Here is a 16,453-nt window from a genome sequence, read left to right as displayed (position 1 = left end):
TCTGCCTATGATCCTGTGTGACGACTCTCAAGGTTTCGCTTGTGTCTGGTTGCCTAGAGATCGTCGCGCCTTCTTCATCAGACGTCAGGAACGTCACTCACCTCATCACTGTCAACTTACCAGCCGCACCCTGTCATGATACACCTACTTCGTCCGTACTTGTTGTTGAGTTTGCAATCCTTAGGCTTTTGATGATAGTGCTCGTCTCCAGCATAAGCCACTCGTTACTTCGCCAATGCAAGGCCATTCATTACCCGTCAAGATGGCGGCGAACGCGTTCGACGACTCGAGAGACATCAACGAGTTCTTTGACTTTGATGCAGCGCGTGGGGCTAGCCCAGATCGGGATGAGTTTTTCACTTCCGCAAATAGTTTTATGGCGATGGACTGGCAGCCAGCCATCATTGACCACGAAGTCCACGAAGATACTACTGCCCTTCCTCCTTTGCAGCAGTGGCCACTTGATCAGACATTGGACCAATCACTGACACCAGGATACGCACAAGTCCAACCGTGTGCGATCCCAACATGGCACATGGACAGCCTGGAAGCCATTCCATGCTCATTTCAGTGCGCTGAGCCTTCGCCCCCATTGTCTCTTCCTACACATGATCATTCGGTACTCCTTGGTGGGGATGATAGAGAAGGTGTTATTGGTGTTCTGAGCCTACAGTCAGAGCCGGCTCTATTGCACTTCGATCAACAGGGTGCAGAACATAACGATCAGACTGATTCCGGAATCACATCCAACCCTTCTCAAGTTAGGTCATCTGGTTCGCCCCGCCAAACCCCCACTGTTAGCTGGAAGCCTGCATCTGCCAAACACAAAGGTCCTCAGAATCGTATTCCACTCGAAGCAAAGCAGATACTCGAGGATGAATTTGCTGCAAATCCTTACCCTTGCTCCTGGGAGATGGACATCATCGCTCACCAAGCAAACCTGGAAGTCAAGAAGGTCCGCAACTGGTTCAACAATACACGAGCTAGGAAGAAAGGGGGTGAGTATCTCACGCACATCTCCCATACAACATTCTTACTTAGGTGAACAGACTCCCAACCTGATGACTCAGTCATACCTCACCAGGGAGCTCGTTCGCTCAAGCCTAAACTTTCCAAAGACAGCCTCGAGATCTTTGATGCACAGGTCAAAGATACCATCCAGCCTCCTCAGCCGCCATTGGCTGTGTACCTTGCTCAGTCGTATCAAGAAGAAGCAGTAGAGTTTTCCGATGTGCAAGCGGCTATCGACAACAATTCTTTGAGTGGAAGCGGTAGTTTCCAAGAAGATGCGTTTTCGGACTTCAGGCGACAAAGGCACGGCTCCATCGTCACATCAATCGCCTCATCTGAAGGTACAGCGCTCACCACCTACACTGTCTCTTCGAACGGTAGTCACAGCAAAATCTCGTCCTTTGGTCGAGATCGAAGACGTGGTCGAAGACGTATGGCCTGGAAAGAGTCGCCGTATAATCGTCCGAAGTTTAATGGGGTCAATAACGCTGGTGAACCTCAGCAAGACCTCCCTTTCTTCTGTACCTTTTGCCCTCGAGCCTTCAAGACCAAATACGAATGGATCCGCCACGAGGACTCAGTACATGCCCTACGAACGACCTGGATTTGTTGTGACACGAAGAACGCACCGCTTCCGTCATGTCCTTTTTGCGGGCAGATGCACCCTGACGATTCTCACCTGGCAACTCACAAGTACCAACAATGTAGAAACAAGGCTGAATCACAAAGAACTTTCTACCGCCGAGACCATTTCATACAACACTTACATCACGTTCACTTCGCAAACGTCAAGCATCCATCAGTCCGTGTTGGCTGCCAGGCCCGCCTGATGGCAACAGAAGGCCACAATTTCGGATGTAAGGACCTCGCAATGAAGTGGCGACGATTTGGCGCTCCAATGAAGGAGGACGATCCCATGCTTCATTGCGGCTTTTGTGGAAAGAAATCCAAGGATTGGCTCGAACGCTGTGAACATATTGCCGAACACCTTGTCGCTCGAGAGCTAGACCGAGCTGTCTGGTGGCCTGAACGAATGGAGAATCATCTGGAAAATCTCTATTCGGCTATACCATTCGAATCTTTCCGATGCCGCTACTGCCGGAAAATATTCACTGACACCCAGTCCATGAATGAACACTCACACTGCCGTGTATGGAGCTGTCGGTTTTTACAAAGCTTTGATGACGTCGCCGCCGACAACGCAGGGCCACCTTTGTGTCCAGACTTTCCATCCGCAAACGCCCATCATTGCCATCTCTGCGGTGCAGGCTATCGTGCTCTTCATGTCGAACATGCGCAGAGTCACCATAGGTATCGCTCGTGCAACCAAGAATTCTACACATCCGAGGAGACTTTTCTTCAGCATCTCCACAACTTTCATGGCGCGTCTCAGCCTGCGCTACTGCATGGCAGCTCAGTCATTGAGCAGAACTTCATGAGGAACAAGGGCGCTTCGTTTGAGCCAGTCGAATTCAATGAAAGCATGCAGCCATGCTTTATGGATTTGGACACTACACCTCTAGTCCCTTTCATACCCACCAAGAAAACTCCAGTCATGCCTTCGAATGCGAAACTGGATCAAGTCCATGTAAAAAAGTCCGTTACCACACAGAAGAAGGCTCGAGAGCAGCCTCAACCGGCTCTTTCCGGAGCAGCAAAGGTTCAGAGGCAACGTTCGGTTACCACCACCTCCAAAGGCGAGCTACAAAGCCCTCGGTTCTTTCGCCTCAATACCTACGTTCCCTTCTTGACATCTCGTATCTTTTACTCTCGTAGTGGCAAGCGGTCGGAGCTCTTGAGGGATGAGAACGATGTAGTTGAGGAGATACCGAAGCCTCACATCACTTCTTTGGTAATGAGCGCAGGTCTTGTAAGCATGGCAGCTGTTCGATGGCCCATCAAACCAGAAAAACATAGGTCAAATAGCATGATCGAACTTACCCTTGAGGAGGACATGGGTTGACTGAACTCGTATCGACTTCACTCGAACCTCAACCAACTGTTTACTGGGACGACTGTCAGCTTCGTCACGTGACGCATAATCTGTGTAAGCTCATAACTTGGGAGATATTTCAATCAGGCCGTTTTATACCATACCTTTATGTGCAATATGGTTAGTTTCGGAGTTGCACAAGTAGTCAAACTACTTTCTTCGGTTCGTGAAAGTGAGGTTGTCATTGAGGCTGATGGATGTCTGGGACATATAACATGTTAACTGTGGAGCCTGCCAAAGCTGGCACTTTACCGGAATGGGATCTTATTTAGAAGAGCATTTGCTGGTCTTGTTTATGCATCGGCTGTTCATGTCAAGTTTCTACCAGAATTGAGCCTGTTGTTGTACCGACTAGCCATTACAGACTCAGTCACGATTGATGTATAGCAACGATACACAGCAACTGAAAGCAGATATGTAAATGGATACTTGCTCAGTTTGTCCTCAAACCCTTGTCCAGAGACTATCCTCAGACAACTCCAAGCGAGCTTTCCGTTCGCATCACCCACAAGGCTTTGTCTCTCCCACTGTGTCTATTTTGAGTCTACTCACCTTCACCTTCATTGTCACTAGCTCCCTATTGCGACAGGTAATCGCTCTCACTCCTCTGCATCATCTGGATCCTCCATGGAATTACACTCAATTGACACTCGTCATAAACCTCACAACGACACAACATGAGACTCACAACTGCTTTCCTTGCCATCGTATGCCTTGTTACTGTTGCTCACGCTAGAGCGACCAACGGCACGACATGCTGTCCCGGTCTCAATACCTCATTCGCCAATGCGTCGTTGTTTTCAGTCGAGGGATTTGACAAGAACGGCGAGAGCTCCAGCGTGATTGGCGACGGTCCTGCCGTCTTGGATCCAGACATAGTCCAGAGTGCGGCAAACGGCTGGGATCCAAGCAAGATTGCAACTGACGCAGAATGGAACAAATACAAGGCAAAGGGCAGCTGGCTTGCCTGTCTACTAGACAAGTCAGACGAGGAAGCAGGAGAATTGTGGCCAGATCCTTACGAGAGAACACCAAGATCAGCACGCAGTATCTTCGCCGGTACTACAGAGTTTCACAGAGGTTAGTGATACATCGCATTTTCAGTTTCTCAAGTGTAGTATTGATTTAGAGGTGCAGCGGAGCTGAAGAAATGGTACTGGTTCGAGTCCGCGTATGAGCAAGAGTTCAACTGCGATTTCAGAGACGCTTCGGAAGAAGGAGAACCCGGAATCGAAAACAACAATAAGATTGGAACAGCACTCCAGGATCTCGGGCTCAGCCTCTTGTCCACTACAGAAGGTGGAGACAATGTATGCTACTCTATCGAACACGGAGATGAGGACGCAAAAGACGAGGAGGATGATGACATTCCGCCTGAGGAGCAAATTTACTATGTAGACACTCAAGGCTATACTGTAAGCTGAAACCATCGATGGATGATATCGACTCACGGCGCTAACCATGTGGAAGGGTACAGGTGCTTACTATCGGTTTGCTGTCAACCAACCTGGAGGAGGTATTTATACGAAGTCCTACAACACGGGAGACACGATATTTCAAACTAACTCAAGACTGTAGCTTTACTTGCCCAATATCTGCTCAGCCCGAAGATGGCAGCCATCGAGAATTGGGAAGAGGATGATCCCCCGGAAGTCGAGCTACCGAAACTAAGTCGTGCCTCGGACATTATGTGGATGTTGTATTCGCGCGACAACCCTGATCCCAAGAAGCTCAAGTACTACTTCGTCACCACGGTTTTGAACGACCAGACAGTACCCCTAATAGCCCGGATGCTGAGACAGGCCGAATATGCCGTGGTCCCCTACTGGCCCGGCGTGACAGTCAGTCTAGACGACGAGGAAGGCAAGGTATTTCTGGGTAAGCGTTACCTACTATGACATGTCAACCCTGAGACCCAGTACTAACTGCACCGTAGGATCACCAATGGGCGCCACTATCGCCTTTCTCCTTGCGCAATACAAAGCCGAGCTGGGCATCAAACACATCACTGAAGTGACGATATTCCGGGACAACACTCCACCCGACTGGATGCCTGACGTGAACATGCTGTTCAAAATTGAAGATGTTCCGGAAAAGACAGATACAGATGATAGCCACCAAGCTCTGCAAACTCGAGGCAGAAGGAAGAACACCATCCGGGTACACAGAATCTGGAGTCGGTAGTGAGAGTTGGTGGTTACTGGGAGAATTCGGATGTATCTAATACATTAACTAAGACGCTCAATAATGGTAGGAGTCGCTGTGACTCGAATGAGAAGAACAGCAGACGACCAGGCTCTGAATAACGTAACACCAATGATATGAACATTGATTGAAACTATACATCAATCTCAACTTCTCGATACAAAGTTCCTCCACACAATACTAGTGCAAAAGCTCACACAAGTTCCATCCCCGTTTCCAGCTGCCCTACCATACATCGCCTTCAGATGATGATCCCCACACTTGCAGGTCTGGAAGACACAGTTACTTCGTACGAAAGATCTCTCTGCGCAGCTTTTAATCCTCGCCTAATACCAATACACCACGACTTCTGCTTCTCGAAATAGTGATGACGATGGCAAAAAGCCGAAAAACCAAAGAAGCAAAAATAAACTTGCGAGTAACAAGCAGATCGCAAAAAAGGAAGTTTGTGACCTACGCAGGCTGGGAGTTGTTAGAATGTGTACCGAGCGTGACTCGAATATGGGTTAACTTACGATCGAACCTGCAATCTCTTGATTTCGAATGAATCGTAGTCAAGCGCCTTGCCATTGGGCCAGCAGGCCAATTCACATTTGATGGCAACTTTTTGAAATGTGCAGTAAATATACATGATATTATTGTGAGATGCTCTGACGACGTCATCTAACATCCGCTAAGCTGGAGGGGCTGTTAGCAGTATGAAAAGGCAACCACCACAATATTCCCCACCTCCAGAGTCTGAACAGCTATATCCCAGGCACCAACCACATCTGTGACTCCTGCAGAATGGAGCCCATCTAGGGCGACAGCAGCCTAATTACATCAGCTACTGACACTACTTGAAATACACTTTGTCGCTTTACAATTGCTCAACCGTAGTCTCAACGTATAGAAATGCATCAAACCCAACTATGTCTACCAACACGAACACACCACGCTCCTCATTCCCACCCATCATCGCCCAATTTTCCGGCAACGACCTCGTAGTCGGAGCTGGTGTTGCGATATTTCATATTGCGACGGGCAGAGTTGTGATATGCAGCGCAGAAGATCGTCGTGGAACGACGTACTACTTTCTACCCAAGGGTAGACGGGATTCGGGTGAAGAGAGCGGCAGGGGGGCAGAGAGAGAAGGCTATGAAGAAGTACAAATCATCTTGCTCACGGGAGTGATATGCAGTTGCTAACTATACCCCCAGTCAGGCTATCGTAACCGCCTTCTTCCTCTACCTACGAAGCACCGTCAACCGGAAGCACACCCACGCGTCTCCACACCCATGCTTACCGCAGAGCCAGTATGGATGCAGCTCATGCCGATGGGATCGATACAATATGTTCTATACTGGTATATTGCCGAAACACTTCCTCCGGGTCTTGAAAAAGATCTGGAGACCGAAGCCGGCGCGGCGTACAAGCCTCCTCCGCCGTACCCTCGGAATTTAAGTCTCCGTGACAGAGTCGCGATGGAACCTGAGGGGTATGAGCCTCTGCATCATGAGGGCACAGGTGTCGACGCAGAAGAACAGACGTACAAGTCCGAGCTTGTGTCGGTTGAAGAGGCCGTGAAAAGACTGGGCAGGAGAGGGGTTTCAGCTGATGTGGTACTAAGGGGTTGGAAGGGCATACAAGATCGCTATGCGATGGAAGATGCTGCGACAAGTGAGAGTCCTGAGGCCACAGGCTGACAGGGGGCGTGATGACCATCACAACCTATCTGACGATGTGAGCTTATCTTGGAGGCTCAATGTAGACAAACCTAAAACCTCGAGAAACTGAATCACTACTGGCTCAGCAATGCAGACTGGGCTTTAAGTTCTGATCCATTGTCTCGAATCCACACGCCAATGCATGTAAAGTCAATACGAAATCGGCTCCCCTCGTACTGTCCGAGCAGACATCTCCTGGGAGTACAAATGTATAACCTCGAGACAAACACGACATCCGCTACAATCATTCATGTGGATGCAGCAAGATATCAGACAGCTGTACCATGTCTGTTGTGTTATGATACATTGGTATTGGCAAACCGTTTTGTCTATCGAAGACCGGGAAGAACAACTGGCTAGTGGTATAGAATTGCGTACTGTCAAGCGCCCTATTGCTATCCGCTCCATCCATCTCTACCGTACAGGTTCATTCGACACGGCTTGCCAATTGCTCCCAGGACGCATATCAGTTCGGAAAGCGCTTGATCGGTGAACGAACCCAAACCCTTCAGCCTACGTCGTCTCAAGACCTGTGAAACGTCCTCGGAATCAAACTGGTAAGCGAGATCATGACGCGCGGTCGCTTGGATTCTTTCTACAAGATCTCGATTTGCTGTTCTCGTCGCTTCTGCGAGGCCGGGATATTTCAAGAACTGACTGCAGGCATGTTGTGACTGGTGCCGACCGTCCATCATGCAGGTACGTCGTCGATAACGCCGAGTCGGCGTGTTGTAAATGTCGTTGCTTGCATTGACTTTGTGCTGGCATCTTATTATCTTGATGAGCAACATGCTCTCGAACATATGGTGGGAACTCTAGTTTCATTTTCTGACTATCGGGATCGAAGGATTTCGCATGAGACGTTGAGTGATCGCAAACGGTGAGTTGGCACGTCACTTGGTTCATTACCAAAGGAAGAATTGCATCATGGTGCCATCCAAATGTTATAGATGGAGCACTTCTATCTAAGCGTTCTTAACCACCCGCGTGCTTCCGTGCCGTAGTCGTAATTCAAGATAAAAGGAGTGATTGAGAAAAAGAAACAGTGTCAAAGCTCTGACATTGAAAGACAAAATATAGTTACATGAAAGAAAAATGATCACAAGTCAAGAATCGAGAAAAACCTTAAATATTCTGTACTATCCACAAAACATAGCAAAGACAGACGCGACCAATGGGATATCCCATAGGATCATAATGTGAGGATACACCGAGGACGTAAACTGAACAAGCGTGAAGATAGGATATCTACCACGAGAAAGACTCCTCGCGGAAATCGACATTCCAGGTCAACTCACGGTTGCGAACGGCGCGGCGAAGGTCATCAGCCAGACCACCAGTGCCACAAGTGCTGACACAAGCAGCACCGATACCCTCCTGCATCTCCTGATCGACGAGGTTTTGAATGTTCGGTCTACCGGGGAACATTTGAACGCTGGAAGATGGCGAGTGGATTTCCCTTGTGTTCCGTGGACGGGTGACAAAGAGTAGGATCTTTAGGATCTCGCGACGACGGGGCATAGAAAGGATCTGAGTCATCCATGGTCGAATCCACTCTAGGTGCTCAGGAGTCTGGATGATCCAAACAAGTGTGAGGCGGCGGGTGGCAACGGTGCCATTGGCGTAACCAGCAACCAGGTCACGTACGTGAGGAACCTGGTGAGTGATACCGATACCTGCAGCCCAAAGCATGACGGTACCATATGAACTGAGATCCTCGCCACCATAAGGACCCTCAAGGAAGACACGGGTTGACAGGTTGCCGCCAGCCGCATTCGCTTTCTGGAAGAGCTTGTCTGTGAAACCAGTCATTCGGCGGACAACAAATGACACACTGGTCTTCTGCTTCTCGAGAACATCGGTGCGATTCATAGGAAGCCCCTTCTCGTCTGCAATTGCGGAAATCGTGTGGAGGTCCTCCTCCTCTTCGCTCCAAGCAGCAGAGAATGGATGACTGGTCCAGAGTCCAACAGAAGGCATGTATAGGTACGCGTGTTGACCTGGTCTGAAACCCCATGGGCGAGCCATGCGAACCGTGATACGCATGGCATCGCCGGGGAGGACCTCGATATCGGCGCTGGTACCGCCGTTTCCAACGTTGCGCAAGATGAGACGGGCGAGGCGAAGAAATCGCTCAGCTGCCCAGATTGCAACGACGCCGTACAGCATAAGCTGCTGTGGGCGTTCCTTGAGGTGCACCCACACGGCGCCGAGAGCCAGCGCAGCGCCAACGATATGGCCGTGCAGGAAAACCTCGTAGAACGAGTGTCGGACTGGTGATGGAGACTGAATCAGAAGGAAGACGAACGCAACAGTGCCCTGTATTGTCTATTAGATTTGGTCATTCAAGTAGGTTCCAGTATACGTACAATGAAACCAGTCATAATGAATTCGCTACCAGTGATCGATGCCTGTACAACAGCCCAGCCCTCTGTTCAAGAGTTAGTTTCAGACTTGGTCAGCATGTGTGCAGCGAAACTTACTGGTGTGAACCTTGATCGCGATCCAGCAAACAGTGTGCGCAATGGCCTCGAGAATCACAATTCGTCCAAACCAGCGATGGATCAAGTTCATGGTGTCGAAAGAGATACCAGTGAGCCAAATGATGGGGTTGTTGCGGCCTGCGAGAATGAACAGAGGAATCATGTTGATGACCGACATGATGCCAGCACGACTAAGAAGTTCCGAAGCGCCAGCTGTGTAGCTGCTGTAATCGATCTTCCAGACGCAGAAGCCGATGTTGACACCGCAGTAGCCTATGAGGAAGAATGACTGTAATCGACTGGGAAGTGTTCCAATACCAATGGCCTTGGACAACTTGAACTCCTGGTGATGGCGGGTGCGCCAGAGAGGCGCGTCAAGACAAGACTTCTTGAAACGGGCATACCAGGTGTTGGGAATCGAGAAATACCTCTGAGTATCGTTGCTGAGGCATGCTACAGTACGGATGTACCGAGCGAAGAAGAGGACGACTTGGTAGAGCGTGAAAACGATGACAAAGATCCACCAGATGTTGCCCAAGTAGTGTTGGACGTCGATGTTCTCAAGACCAGCGGTCGGGTCTTCTTCTTTTCCTCCTGCACGCTTGGTGAAGCTCCCGAGAGCCTGTGTGAACGTCATAGTTGCGACTGAGAGTAGAGTTTCGGTTCGTGGGGGGTCGTCTTGAATAAAGACTGGAATTTAGCAACCTTTGCTCGAGGTTTTCCGGATAACCAGTAGGAAGGAGCGAGGATGGGCTAGGTTTTGTAAGGAATGGTATCCGTCTTGGCCAGCAAGCGACAGATATGTAAACGGCGAGAGCTGCAGAATGGCTTGTGAAATTGAAGGTGTGATTGAGGCGCTCGTTCGCTGGGCGTGGCCGACTTTAGATCGGGGAACGTTGAATCCAGGTGTGGAACACAATGGCTGAGCGTAGTTGACGTCCGGGGAACCGCACAACGGCTGATGTGGGTATTTAGAAGACAGGGCAAACAGACCACAGCACAAAGGTTGTTGACGAGTGTCCACCAGGGAATGCAACAGGTGAACTAGGAAGGCTGACGCACCGCGACAGGATGATCCACAGGAAAAGGAACGACTTGAGGTAACGAGTGTATGAGAGAAGAGAAGGACAGCCTGCGCTTGCGCGGACTAGTTGCGTAAAGAGGGAGAGGCGAGTTTGATTGCTACGAGGGATCAGCGCATAAGCAGGGACGATTGGAGGATTCACTTAGCGCTCAGGATTCGGGAGGGCTTGGATAGCGCAGCCTTCGATGTGGGCTCACAGGCTGCTGAAACGACGGCAGGTACGACGCCACAAGCGAGACACTAGGCAATGGTTGTTTCATCGCTCCGAAAGGAATCCTGTGATTCAACCACACAACAAAAGGCTGCGTCATCGACAAGAACAACCATGCTGCCCTATGAGCATTGGAGGATAACACAACTTGCTTCACGACATTGAATCAAGGCAAGACGAATATCTCCGGCGTGTCTGCTGCTGTTTTGATTGCGTTGTGCATGCTCCAGCTGAACCTTGCCTCACAGCCCTGAGCCAAGAAAGCCTTTTCGTCATCGACCTATTAATCTGAAATATATGGAGCACCTCCCTGCTGAGTACAGCTATCCATGCCGGCCCGGTTCACGCGGCGCCTTGTCAGGTTGGAAACTGCTCCGCATCCTCGACCACCACCTTCCTCAATGCAACGACTCGTTATCGAGTGTCAACTATTGCCGAACGAATAACGACTTTCACGGTCGTGGAAGCAAACACAGTGCCGCATGCACACCGGATCTTCGCATGTTCTAGGATCTGCCTGGTCACCATGAATTGCTTCTCCCCTGGAACAATTTCTGCCAAAAGAGATGTCCGCCGTTCTGGCCAAACATCCATGTCTCAGGCGTTGGAGTGAACTCTTCCCCGCTGTTGCTGTCATTTCCACTTTGGAATCTCTTGTCCTACCAGAATCTCGATTCCTAGTCGTGGCCGTGCTACCCGAGGCAGACTTTGATTGATAACCAAGTTCACCTGTCTCTGAAAAATCGGGACAACTGAAGCTGAAGCTGCCGAAGTCAGACATGTCGTCGACAAGCTGGGGTAGCCACGCGTAAGCTCCAAACTGGCGTCACGCGAGCCTATCTCTTCTCAGAGCAAGCTGCTGTGATGCCACCGAACGAGACGACGCGTACTACACAGGCGGCTCCAGACCTTTGTGACACCTGGCGGCGTAAGTGTACAGGCGTGCTATGCGATACTCGCTACATGACCGAGGTGTGACCACCCCGCTGTCGTGTTCTCTTTACCTTTGACATCGAGTGCTCCCTCCTCCAAAGGACTTTCAACCAGTCAACTCTAATCGGTCAGATGTCAACGCCACCAATCTCAACACCACTTCTGTGCTCTCGTTGAACAAGGCATTGACCAGCTCGCATGCATTCTAACTGTAAGTATCACCGAAAACAACGTATGCATGGCCTGTTGTCGCCCTTGGTTCAAGCATGCATCCCGTATCATTATAGCAACTGCTCCCAAGTCGACATCTCCTGCACACAGCTTTCAGCGCAGGCAAGATAAAGCGAGCATGAGAACGTTCTGGAACACATCAAAAACTGTTGATATAATCTGACAGTTGCTGACAGGTTGTAGTACGTTTCATGCAAATGACGAATGCCAACTTCTCCATTGCGGCCCCACAGCTCGAAACTCGCTGGGTTAGAAGACCTGGGTCCTATCTAACGATGGATAAGCGCTCGCGCACAACTGTTGCGAGGATGACCAAGTCTGCAACTAACGAGCGCAAGCGCTGATGTAGGCTTCTCCCAAGTGGAGTGGTTGCTAGTGTTGACGATACGGAGCAAACCCTCTGCAAGATTGGTGCATTTAGCGCTCTCTCAGCGTCGTCTACTCAACGCTGCCACTTCAAGTCTGTTTACGGGACTGTTTAGTTGAACTCGAAATTCACTCTGCAGCGTCAATCTTCCTTTACGTGATATTTCTGCACCTTGCCATCTCGCTTGCATGCGCCAAGGGGGCCCAGCAGTGAGGCGTGCATGTCATTTCCAATCTATCCGTATCTCGTACCTGCATCCCCGATCCACCAGCACCAAACATTTGGGACTGGGAAAGACGCTAGAAAAAGTCGTGACAGGCGGTGAGGTTGGTGAGTTGACTTCAATATCGGAAACTTCTTTTGTGGACAAATTACGCGAACCTGCGGATTTTCTCTTTAGCAATAAATAGGTTTTTAGCATAAGTAGTCAAAGTAGATGTGCATGCAGGCTCTGAGCGATTGCATGTGATAAAGACTGACGTGGTTACCAATCGACACCGCCTTCGAGTTCCTCTCGTCGCCAGTCCGTGGCCGTTGAATGTGTCGAAACTGAACAGACAAATTCCTCGGCGTCACGTCGAGGAAGGAAATGCCTTCGTATTACAGTTGTCAAATCTATCCTCATCAGAACGATCGAAGTATGAACAGATCTCGTGTGTGCTTCTCAGGCCACTGTACGGATTTCTTTGAGCGCAATGAGAGTCCCCCGCCATGTTATTGGCGTAAGACCTCAACCCTACAGCGGCCAGGTACCCATAGACTGCACGAGGCATTCTAACCGCAGAACCCCTTCAATGCTTACTGAAAATGGAACCTTGCACTTGATAGTTTCCACGTGTTCCATGCCTGTCATCCCGGTATCAGATATAACGAACCCGTTTGTACAGATTCAGCCCCAACCATCGTAGTCATATTCGATTGCTCTTATACAGGTCGAGGCTCTAGTGACGCAGTGCGATTAATAGAAGCCAATTATGGACCGAAGTCGATCATTTTTGCGATTCGAGAGACTAACTCGAAAAGGCCGACACTAAACTACTAGCGCCGACTGGCTATGTTTTGGCAACAAACAAACAACGTCCGGTCGAGTCGAGGGGAGCACGTGAACCTCGACCTCGACCTCGTGCCTAGCACATAGCATATTTTGGACCAGTTTACCGTCGTATCAATTATCACATGTATTCGATAATATAGCTACGCATATAATTATGGCCACCGACGATGGCCTGCCATGGACGACCTCGCGATGCAACCGTCTGCTTCGACCACTTTCATCAAAACTCGCCAAGTTACGGAAAGAGCTTGCGCGACCAAGAAGCAACGGAGAGACGCGGAGTGCTTCTACAGCTTTTGCCACAAGAGGCTCGCCGAACAAAACGACCAACTTCACGCGACCGGCACATAAGCCTCGAGGCTTTGAAAAGGCCAGAGATCCGGACTGGAGACCAGGTCCAAAGTCGGGAGCGGCCAGCAAGAAGACATATGGTGGGCGTGGAGGCAGGAAGACGGTGCGGCAAGGCGGCTTGAGTGCTAGCAGTGTCGCACGTCCAGGCGAGATCGCCTTCACGCCTCTCATTGCGCGAATGGGAGGGCAGTTTCAGAGCAGTCCTCAGCTGCAGCATTCACCACTCAGAAAGTATGGGAAGGCTTCCGGGCCCCTCCTAGCCAGTGTCGACCGAATACAAAACCTCGTAAAGCAGTTGCCGTCCGATCTGCAGAAACTAGTCCAGGGCTTGTCGGAAGCCTACGCGAACTTGCTCCAAGCAACTATGGCGGGGAGTGAGAAGAGATGGAAGGGGACAAGGTCGTTAATGGGAGCCTGTCTCAGGAAGCTGCCAGCCTACATCGAGCTCGAGGAGCACTTCGCGAAGCTGGACCAAGAAGAGGAAGAAAATGAGGACGAAGCCGAGGACCGAGATGTCGCAAAAGAAGTCTACGAGCACTTGGAAGGTCACTTCGAGCAGCGCTCAGGGCAGGGTTGGTATCTGTTCAAGCAGGTTGTTCGAGCACATGGCACCTCGCTAATCTGCGACGCTATTGCAGACGAAGTTTTGGGCCTGGAGAGCTTGTCGATCCTTGTCACGCACTGCTTGAATGTCTCCGCCTGGGACGAGGCTGAGCAAATCTTAGTTGCATACTTGCCCCTGCTGGACGTCTTCTCACTCCCAATCAACACTAGAACGGATTTGTTCGATGGGCAGAGATCACTTTACATGTCGAGCGTGATGGGATTTGTCGAACGAACTGGACGTTACCGGTTTCTTTATGACCTCCTCGACCATTTAATCGCTTACGAGCTTCTTCCTCTAGAGTGGCTGGCAACCGAGTGTATGCGCCCGCTTTGGGACCGACTCGTGAGAACCATCAGCGAAAACGACTATCGGACGCTTGCACAAAGCTTTCGTTTTCTAGAGACGACCATGTTTGCTGGCATGGGACTGCCTGATGCGAGACTCCTCGAGGATGAGGTGATCGGATCTATTGCCAGACGTTTTGTACCATCGTCAAAGGAAGAGCTCCGACAGGCGTTGAACACGACCTTTTCGAGTCTTATCACAGTGTTGTGCAGCATAGCTCTGGTCAACAATAGCCGCGACGATAGCACAGGAAAGGTCATCGCAGAAAGAGTTACTTGGACGCTGGACGCCCTCTCAATAGCCCTCACGAAGCGGCGAGACATTCGCGACGAGTTACATCTCCTCGGCGCAGATACAGAAGATTCTCAGGTCTTTGCTCGACGAGCTCTGTGGACAACGTTTGCATCGTTCTTGGTGCACTTGGATGGATGTCGTCAGGATAGTACTATGATATCTTTAGATCCACCTACGTTGGTCACTAGTATCAACACACTGACTGTACAGTACTCATCCAACGGGATTAGCTCCGCGTCATTACTCGCTACTCTTCCTGCACTTATCTCATCAACAGCACGCGGCACTGGACGAATCTGGAAAGACGATGGTTTCGGCCAACTACAACGCCTCGTTCAAGCACTGATGACGCTTTCCGGGTGTCGACTGCCGCACAAATCATGGACGCTCAAGCGACTTGCATTAGAATCTGTAATGGAGTTTGCTCAAAGCACTGGAGAGGCTGAGCACATGGCATATGCTCGCGAGATCGAGAAGAAAATGCACTCGCAAGGCCGTCTAGTCATACTACCCACGCCACAGAAGACCGGTTCCCCATCAGCAGGCGGGGGGTTTAGATGGGAAGAAGGCATCGGCGAATGGGTAGCGTGCACCCCGTTCGCGAAGCAGGACATCACGCGTCTACAACGACAACCTCTACGGGCTCTGGAGTTGCTACCCACACCAATACAGTCTGAAGATGAAGAAAATATGGGAGAAGAACACAACGAGAGTTCCATGTGGGAGACGACAGCGTTCGAGCAAGAAGACGACGATGTAGTTCCCCAGTCTTCACCGATCAAGAGAGCACGCCCACGCGTCTCAACCTCATCACTTGGGAAGCGCACACGTGCGTCTTCACCCATTGTCGTCATCGTCAAACGGACATGCATAACACCTCCCGACTCACCAGTGAAGTTTTACCCAGAGCTTCCTGAGGAAAAGGAGGAGGATAGGGTTTCTGAGGGCGGTCTACGCCGATCTCGCCGCAGTGTAAACGAAGTCAAGGCGCTCACTTCACGACTCCGGACGCAACGCTCGCGAACATCCCTCGCGAGCGGTCTGCGGAACTTGACGCACAAGACGTACGAAGAAGTCGATCCAAACACATCCAGTGAGAGTGATGGTGAGAATGAGAGTGAGAGCGAGAATTCTGAAGATAGCCAGAAGTCCTCGGGACGTCGGAACAGCAAGCTTCGATTGAAACGATCTTGTTCATCGTCAGGCAAGCGGTCACGCTCAACCCGAGGACAAGACGATGATGAACACGACGAGTTGAGCAAAACGCCTGCGCGGCCTCGGAGGAGACGGGCAAGCGGTAGGAAAAGCGTGTCCGGACGAAAGGGATGGATCGTCAATGACGACGATGAGGAGGAGTACAGCGCAGACGAACTGAGCTTCCTGTGAGCGTGGATGTTGTACTGATGATTGTGTTTCTTGTTGGCATAATGGCAGTCCGTACACAGGAAGGGGTTTGCTAGGCTGAAGCTTGGTCTGTTTGGCATAGATGGCGCATATCTTCTTTTGGCTGGTGTTGGATATTTGAGATACCCTTTGATTATATTTGATATTGAGATAATACTTCACGCGCGTCACATT

General features: G+C 50.4%; 6 protein-coding genes and 1 pseudogene across 7 annotated transcripts; 4 read left to right on the top strand and 3 right to left on the bottom strand.

The window, feature by feature from the left end:
* Positions 1 to 535: 535 nt before the first annotated feature.
* Positions 536 to 2,974, top strand: P153DRAFT_299106 (uncharacterized protein; the record flags this gene model as incomplete). The annotated part of the gene is made up of 2 exons (XM_033664261.1): positions 536 to 998; positions 1,050 to 2,974. The coding sequence occupies 2 exons, from the start codon at positions 536 to 538 to the stop codon at positions 2,972 to 2,974; spliced, it is 2,388 nt and encodes a 795-aa protein (XP_033520126.1).
* Positions 2,975 to 4,251: 1,277 nt separating this feature from the next.
* On the top strand, positions 4,252 to 5,188 carry P153DRAFT_298865 (uncharacterized protein; the record flags this gene model as incomplete). The annotated part of the gene is made up of 4 exons (XM_033664240.1): positions 4,252 to 4,419; positions 4,475 to 4,520; positions 4,583 to 4,882; positions 4,941 to 5,188. Coding segments are annotated over 4 exons (762 nt in total), but the record flags the coding sequence as incomplete, so codon positions are not given.
* Positions 5,189 to 5,362: 174 nt separating this feature from the next.
* P153DRAFT_369734 (uncharacterized protein) lies at positions 5,363 to 5,838 on the bottom strand. The gene is made up of 2 exons (XM_033668849.1): positions 5,725 to 5,838; positions 5,363 to 5,671 (listed from the first exon to the last, which is right to left on the bottom strand). Exons 1-2 carry the CDS (start codon positions 5,777 to 5,779, stop codon positions 5,451 to 5,453), a joined length of 276 nt encoding a protein of 91 aa, XP_033520124.1. The 5' UTR covers positions 5,780 to 5,838; the 3' UTR covers positions 5,363 to 5,450.
* Positions 5,717 to 5,793, bottom strand: P153DRAFT_t104 (annotated as a pseudogene). The gene has a single exon. The product of its transcript is annotated as a tRNA-OTHER (tRNA).
* A 76-nt stretch (positions 5,839 to 5,914) lies between the features above and the next one.
* Positions 5,915 to 7,018, top strand: P153DRAFT_425544 (uncharacterized protein). Its single transcript, XM_033672548.1, has 2 exons — positions 5,915 to 6,354; positions 6,409 to 7,018. Exons 1-2 carry the CDS (start codon positions 6,121 to 6,123, stop codon positions 6,892 to 6,894), a joined length of 720 nt encoding a protein of 239 aa, XP_033520123.1. The 5' UTR covers positions 5,915 to 6,120; the 3' UTR covers positions 6,895 to 7,018.
* A 1,145-nt stretch (positions 7,019 to 8,163) lies between these two features.
* On the bottom strand, positions 8,164 to 10,035 carry P153DRAFT_389181 (ferric reductase; the record flags this gene model as incomplete). The annotated part of the gene is made up of 3 exons (XM_033670821.1): positions 8,164 to 9,234; positions 9,285 to 9,346; positions 9,399 to 10,035. 3 exons carry the CDS (start codon positions 10,033 to 10,035, stop codon positions 8,164 to 8,166), a joined length of 1,770 nt encoding a protein of 589 aa, XP_033520122.1.
* A 3,397-nt stretch (positions 10,036 to 13,432) lies between these two features.
* P153DRAFT_347724 (uncharacterized protein) lies at positions 13,433 to 16,261 on the top strand (the record flags this gene model as incomplete). The annotated part of the gene is made up of 2 exons (XM_033666181.1): positions 13,433 to 15,847; positions 15,938 to 16,261. The coding sequence occupies 2 exons, from the start codon at positions 13,433 to 13,435 to the stop codon at positions 16,259 to 16,261; spliced, it is 2,739 nt and encodes a 912-aa protein (XP_033520121.1).
* Positions 16,262 to 16,453: the final 192 nt, after the last annotated feature.

This window comes from Dothidotthia symphoricarpi, assembly GCF_010015815.1.
Source record: "Dothidotthia symphoricarpi CBS 119687 unplaced genomic scaffold P153scaffold_19, whole genome shotgun sequence".
Lineage (NCBI taxonomy): Eukaryota > Fungi > Ascomycota > Dothideomycetes > Pleosporales > Dothidotthiaceae > Dothidotthia > Dothidotthia symphoricarpi.
Note: the sequence above shows the minus strand (reverse complement) of the source record. Positions and strands in the feature narration are given on the sequence as shown.

Bases quoted from the DNA above. Each gene is read 5' to 3' on its own strand.
- P153DRAFT_425544 (XM_033672548.1), top strand. From the start codon at position 6,121: ATGTCTACCAACACGAACACACCACGCTCCTCATTCCCACCCATCATC. The intron at 6,355-6,408 runs GTACAAATCATC...CTATACCCCCAG, and splicing joins AGAGAGAAGGCTATGAAGAA to TCAGGCTATCGTAACCGCCT.
- P153DRAFT_369734 (XM_033668849.1), bottom strand. From the start codon at position 5,779: ATGGCAAGGCGCTTGACTACGATTCATTCGAAATCAAGAGATTGCAGG. The intron at 5,672-5,724 runs GTAAGTTAACCC...AACAACTCCCAG, and splicing joins AAGAGATTGCAGGTTCGATC to CCTGCGTAGGTCACAAACTT.